The sequence below is a fragment of the Genypterus blacodes genome, unplaced genomic scaffold (assembly GCF_046128005.1).
Source record: "Genypterus blacodes isolate CSIRO-AG114 ecotype Tasmania unplaced genomic scaffold, CSIRO-AGI_Gbla_v1 ptg000348l_1, whole genome shotgun sequence".
NCBI lineage: Eukaryota > Metazoa > Chordata > Actinopteri > Ophidiiformes > Ophidiidae > Genypterus > Genypterus blacodes.
The window spans coordinates 129478-136084 of NW_027467132.1; the positions used below are offsets into that span (position 1 = coordinate 129478).

Genomic DNA, 6607 nt, shown 5'->3' on the forward strand with positions numbered 1-6607 from the left:
TGAGAGAATTTGGTGTACATATTTGCTTTTGTATATTGTTTATACATTTTTGATCCCATTGTAATTAAAATGAATACAAATATTTAACTTCAGCTTTGTCTAACTCTGACCTGGGATTTCTTGTGGCTCTTCCAAAATGTAAATTGCACAGTTTGGTTGTCGATCAATGTTCAATTTAAGCGTAAAATTAAGATTTGATTTAGATAACTATGTTGCTTTTATTCTTCAAATTCACATGTGTACCTGTCACTAACCTCAGTAGTTACACCATATGTTTAAATTGTGGTACGTTTTTTTTTTTAAATTTGGCTTATTTGTTTTTTTTTAAATATTAGTTTGCTGTCGTGTTTTCTTTCACGCGCATTCTGATTATTAATGCTTACATCTGATCTCTAGAGGGCAGCAACGCACAGACGTAGCTGTAGATGCGAACTGCGATAACATAAGGTTGTAGAAGAAGAATCACAACTCAGTGAGACAATCATATGCCCTGAGTTTGGTCTTTCAGGATAAGTACGTTTATTCGCAATGACGATTATTGCACTTTTGAAGCCATTAGCAATCAAATGACTCGGGGTATGTTAAGGCTTAGCTTAAAGAGGCCAGTGTTTGCATTGAGAGCTGTCATTGGTACGGGCGGAAATGGATTTTCAAACAGCCACGGAAGTAGTGCTGCCTGGCAGGCTAAATTCGGGGACGATCAGCCACAATTTTTGAGCGTGCGCGGGCTATTTGCTATACGTCCACAGCCCATTTGTTTTGCTAACGCTAACATTGATCACCAATTATCAAATGAGCGACAAACCCGTTCCCCCGGGTGTTACATTGCCTTTCCCTTTTTTGTGCTCGTTAGGTTATTACACAGCGTGTTCATATAAATGCACAGCGAGGGCTAACTAAATACTTTTATTTATTAATGCTAGCGTTAGCTGCGCAAACCACGGCCCGCGGTCTGTCGGTAAACAAAGCTAACCGAGGGGACAAATGGACAGAGACTACCCCACTCTGGTGAGCCAATGTTCACATTTTTAACGCATATTTTTTTCTCTCTGACAACGGGGCGATAAATCCTGTTGGAGTAGAAGATATCTAGTCCGAAATCCATAGTAAACACATGGCTAACACTTGCTAACCGGCTTGTTTACAGAAGAGACCACAGAGGAAGCTTTGCTACGTAACAAACAATGAAAGGTTGGTGTGCTTCTTGGATAAACATGAAAAAGACGTTCGGTTTAATCCCTCTGATCGGACGCTTTCGTTCAGATGAGTATTTTGTTTGTTTCTCTTAGTCATAGTAGATTTGTTATTGCACCCTTAGAGCTCTTTAAGTGTCTCAGATCTGTTAGAGTTCTGATGTTTATGACATGATTTGTCTGTTTTCAGCTCAAAAAAGCGATGGGCCGGTGAACTTTCTCTGCAAGATGTTGATAAGATATTTGATGACTTGGGTGAGTGTGTGTGTGTGTGTTTATTGTTATTTTTATGTATTTACTTCCTTCTCCACAGCGTTAATAATGCTTATCTGTTCAGATTCAGGCTCAGATGGCGATGAACTACAGCCTTTAGGTAATACAGAGAATAAAGAAAGAGAGGTGTCGTTTCCCCCACAACAAAGCTGCCGAACAGAAAAACCTCCAGAACATCAAATGGTAACAAACTTTATAAAATAGCATTGTGACTTATATTGATAACAATTAAGTTGGAGGGAAACTTTGATGCTGCATTCTTAAAATACAGGAAGTTTCTGTTTGTAAAGCCCAACTTTCACGAGATTTTTATTTATTATGCTTTATTTTTTGTGCTTTTTGAGGACAAGCTTCCTAAAAGGAAACTCCCGCTTCCAGAAATCCCACCTGCCTGTCCAGAAAAGGAAATAGGTGAGAGACGGCCAGATATACCGCCTGTTATTATACTGCAGAAGGTTATTTTGTTGTTGATAGGTGTTGCTTTTCCTCACGGTAGTCATGGATACCCCCTTTAAAGGCCACAGACCGCTGAAGACATCCAGCCCCATTGAGGGAACCGTGGCTGTACAGGAGGCGACTGCATCTCCGATTGTGTTTGACAGCGACGAAGATGGGAAAGAAGCAGAGCTGGAACCTCAGCGTGTTCAGAAACCCAACGTAGAGACGTAAGAAACTCTTTGATTGTGTCGGATAAATGTCTCTCTGTGAGTTAAAGACGTTGTGTAACATTGATTTAGAAAATTTCTACAATTCTTAAACATTTCCCTCAAAATGATCAACTCATTTCTTTACTGCTTTCCTTTCCAAAGCAGAGACTCTATGTTGGATTCTCCTCCAAACCTTTTGTCCCTCAGAAAAGCCAAGATACCGGATCACAACATCAAAGTGGATCCATCCTGGTAAGAGCTTTTAAAGGCTTCATTTGATTCTATATCAAAAGTCTGTGTTCTAAATTTACTCTGAAGAATGTTTTACCTCCTTTTACTTACTACATTTTGTTTATGTTCTCCGTCTTCTGCAGCAAAGACGCTCCACCGCTCGCAGACAAAATACCTCAGAAACCTCAGCCAGCCGCCTCGGATTCCAAAACAGAAACGTCAAAGTAAGAAGTGACCATTATCTTTTCTTTCATTATTGATTCAGACAATTGAAGTGTTTGTGCTTGTTGGTAATTGCTAGGGAGGAGAACACAGACGCATCAGAGAGGCAGCAGCCTAAACACACGTCTCCTCCTGAGAGAGAAGCAGAACGTGTGCACAGGCAGCCAGAGGTGGAGACCGGCGGGCATGTGGGGAAATGCGTTCCTTCTTTCCTACAGAAGCTTAGAGAGGCCGGGCAGCCCAAACCTGCATGGTGAGATGAGATAACGCTGCTGTGATGTCTTCCTGATGAAAAGCAGCCACAGATGGAGGAACCACAGTGAATTAATCCGTCGATCCTTTTCTCTTTTAAGCTACAGGAAGTTCCCGTCACCGGCCAAAGCAGCCACGCCTCCACCTGAACCAGCCGACGACTTCCTGATTATGGAGGACGCCTCGCCTGTTTGGCTCTCCATCCCAAGAAAAGCCACCACCAGTAAGAGACGGAACAAAGACTCCAGCGCCGACAAAGAAAGTTCATCAGACAAGGAGACGAATGAGAGGCAACCGGAGACGGCAACCAAACCACAGACAAGCAGCAAAGCAGGAGCAGGAGGTCAGACTGGCAATCAGAAAACAAAGAAGAAGAAAGGGAAAGGGGACGATGCCAGCATTCCTCCTGAAACATCCACAGTTCAGAAGGAAACAGAGAGGATGAAAGTGGATGGACTTGGGAAAGATAAAGATGCAGACTTATTGTCGAAGCAAGACGTCTGTCCTGCAGGCGACACGAAGGAGGCAGAAAAAAAGAAAAAAGTCAAACAGCAGAAGCTGCAGAAGATCCCGTCTAAAGACTGCAAAGCTGTGGAGGAGCTGGAGGAGCTGGAGGAGCGGCCTGTAGGGGGCAGCAGCAGCATCGCTGACTCTGACAGAGAACAAGTGACAGAAAAGAAAAGTTTGAAGACCTCACAAGCAAAGAGATTAAAGTCTGATAAAGGAGATAAAAATGCCGACAAGTCGCAGCCGTTAAAGGGGAGGAGAGGAAGGAAGAAGAAGGAGATTCCAAAAGAGCAGAGCGATGAAGAGCACAGAGTGACTGAAGATCCATGTTCTCCTCAGCAGCAAGCGGAGGAGGATCCCCATGCAGGTAAAGACTTCCTAAAGTTCAATATTTTCCTTGTTTTAACATGGCAATGCAAAGTCCTCTCAGGCTTTCCGATCAAAATCAACACTATTCCTCCTCTCACCAATGTTTTTTTTTGTCTGTTGCACAGCCGAAGACGTCCTGACACCTGAGGCACGGAGACACGAGGCATCAAACGGAAAGGAGCAGCAGAAAGAAGTGTTAGGTTCTGATAAGGGAAGTTCATCTGAAGACTCCCAGCTGAAGAGGAAGAGGAAACAGACGGGGCAGTGGTGGCTCTCCTCCCCTGAACGTGCAGAGAAACCTGAGACCACACACCAGCAGCCTGTTATCAAGAAGTCCAGAGTGTCGCGCACCAAGCCCAGAGCAGCAGCAGCCACTTCACCTGCAAAGGCTAAGAATGTTGGAGATTTAAAGAAGAAGCAGAAGCCGTCTACGCCGCCACCGCCGCCACCGCCCAGGCAGACAGCAAAGCATAAAGCTAAAGAGAAGAAGAGCAAAAACAAACTAAAGGGTGCGGACGCCCCAGGAACAGATCTGGATCCGATGCTGCAGGACCCGGGTCTGGACTCTGGGCCGTGCAGCCCATTGGCTTTCCCACAAAGAGATGCTGGTGTTGGCTTGGGGATAAGTGAGTACAGATACTCTTCCTTTCTGCAAACATTCACAGGTAAGGCTTCAAACTAAGACGCTCTGTGTGATGTTTTACAGGGGACCAGGTTTTCCCCAAAGTTTACAATCCGGCCCATAATGGGACGCCCAGCAGGTCAGCTCTCCCTCACAGGGGAGCCGAGGAGCAGCCAAACCCGTCTGAAGCCGACAAACGCAAGAGGAAGCCTCCCAGTGCCTGGTGGCGGGTGGAGGACACACCCAAGCGTCCAGCCGCCGCCGCCGCCGCCTCGCTGCAGCCTCAGCAGTTCGACCCCAAGTGCCCCAAGGGAAGAAGGACGCCGCCTAAACAAAGCCGATCCCCCGCACTCGGGCCTCCGAAGAACGGCAATGTGGCGGTCCTGCCCAAACGACCCGAGCCCCTCCTGAAGGGGAAACTATTGTCGGCTCCAAGGACGGTGAAACGCTCTCTGGCCAAGTTTGATGACATCTTCACCTCAGAGAGCCCCTTTGCTCCCAGCAGACCAGGGACATCTCAGAATAACAAACACAACGTGGCCGTGGCTCCTGCTGAAGCCTTGGCCACATTCAGTGTGGATGCCGCTGAAGCCAGCAAGGAGCAGAACCATCAGTCCACCGGAGAAGTCCAACAGGAAAGCAGATGTTACTCAGAGAGCACGTAAGGAAACAAACGGGAAACTACACTTCTCTTCTTGCTGTCTCTGGATGAGTTGTGTTGTGATGTTCTCAGTGTTGTTCCGCAGGTCAACCTTCCTCCAAAGCGGGCCGCTGTACACCATCGATCTGGAGCAACATGAGGAAAACGAGGACGTGGGTAAGCGGCAGAACTCGCTTTAGTCGTCTTTCCTTGTCCCCAGCAGAGTGGAGAGACGAGCCTCCTTAAAGGGCAAACAGCACCATCTTGTGGACAATCATTACATCTTCTGTCAAATCCTTCCAGGTCTCCCGTCGTCCAGAGTGGCCTCGGTCCCGTCCCTGTCGGTGCTGTCCGTGTCCGAGCTGTGCGCCCCTCCTCTCCGGCCCTTCGTCTTAGAGGAGAAGGATAAAACCAATCTGACAAAGTGGCTGAAGAGTTTCTGGTCGGCCACCGGCGACAGTAAGAAACAGAGAAACGCAGCACAAACAAACAAACAAACATACTTAAACAAACTGATCTTTGCCCAACCACACTGTTCCTCCCTAACACAGTGTAACGAATGAATCGCCCCTCGTAGGTAAAGTGGACGTGACCTCAGACCATTACGACTGGTACTTCTACCAAGGACGAGCCATCGGCTTCCAGGAGGATCTTCAGGCTTCCTCCTTCTGCAGCGGCAAAATCCTGCTGGGCTCCTACATGAAGAAGCCTCTGTGGGTGGATCACAGCGCCACCACAGTGAGTAACAACGCCGCCACTCTTTTAACCTTTGACCCCACGCGTGTTTGGTTGACCGAGCCGAGGTTGATTTCCCTCTCTCTCTCTGTTTTAAAGGGTTTTCTAGTATTAACCAGCTCCGTGACCGTAACTATCAACGGCAGCGAGTCACAGTACAACCCCGGACAAGCCTTCATGGTGCAGTGCGGTAAGATTACAGGATGATAGAATGAAACATAACACTCCAATACTACAGCCAGTGCCTTTGTTTACGTTACAATTCTAACGCCCGTTTGTCTGTGGTGTTGCGTCACAGGACACGCCTACAGCATCCAGAACCGCACGGCCCACCCGGCAGTCCTGTCCTTTTACAGAATGCTGGCGGAAAGTTCAGACTGAGGCGGGGCCGCTCCGCTTTGCCTCGGGAACCATAAGAGTAGAGAAAAGAAAAGAATAGAAAAGAGAAGCTAGACTGGAGTTGTCGGATGTTCTTCTCTTTATTTGTGAAATTGTAAAGTGTAAATAGGTTGTACATTTTTTTTAACGCTATTTGGTCCCAGGATGAGCTTAAAATTGTGGATCAGATCCTGAAGAAACACAATAAAAATGATTTGTAAATTAAGTTTTTAGTGTGTTTTACCTTTTTTTTTTTTCAACGATTGGACGCCGTTCCCTGTCCCGCCTCTTGAGAGCAGTATAGAGCCGAGTGCAAACATGAAGAAATATCAATATAAACATCATCAAGAATATCTTCCAGCCACAGATTTACCGAGGCGGTGGAAGTTAATCCAAAGTGTTTGAACAATGGGGAAGCGTGTGTTTACTCCGTCCAGATTACATATTTGAGCGGCTGCATTGTTAAACCTCAGAGGGAGACGCGTCAGTCGTAACTCACACGTCGTAATCAGGGCGCATTAATTACACCGCATGCGGA

At 46.5% G+C, this 6607-nt stretch overlaps 1 protein-coding gene across 3 annotated transcripts; it reads left to right on the top strand.

Moving 5' to 3' along the window:
* Positions 1 to 492: 492 nt before the first annotated feature.
* LOC142988858 (uncharacterized) lies at positions 493 to 6291 on the top strand. Of its 3 annotated transcripts, XM_076138159.1 has the most exons (18): positions 493 to 576; positions 924 to 1008; positions 1148 to 1191; positions 1384 to 1448; positions 1531 to 1649; positions 1811 to 1877; positions 1963 to 2131; positions 2276 to 2365; positions 2488 to 2568; positions 2646 to 2819; positions 2920 to 3692; positions 3820 to 4320; positions 4401 to 4977; positions 5063 to 5133; positions 5260 to 5415; positions 5534 to 5694; positions 5791 to 5881; positions 5990 to 6291. In XM_076138159.1, exons 2-18 carry the CDS (start codon positions 985 to 987, stop codon positions 6070 to 6072), a joined length of 3246 nt encoding a protein of 1081 aa, XP_075994274.1. In that variant the 5' UTR covers positions 493 to 576; positions 924 to 984; the 3' UTR covers positions 6073 to 6291. The 3 variants fall into 3 exon arrangements, with proteins under 3 accessions (XP_075994274.1, XP_075994275.1, XP_075994276.1); XM_076138160.1 differs by lacking the exon at positions 493 to 576 and having other exon boundaries at positions 617 to 1008; positions 2279 to 2365; XM_076138161.1 differs by lacking the exon at positions 493 to 576 and having other exon boundaries at positions 617 to 1008; positions 1984 to 2131.
* The last annotated feature ends 316 nt before the right edge of the window (positions 6292 to 6607 follow it).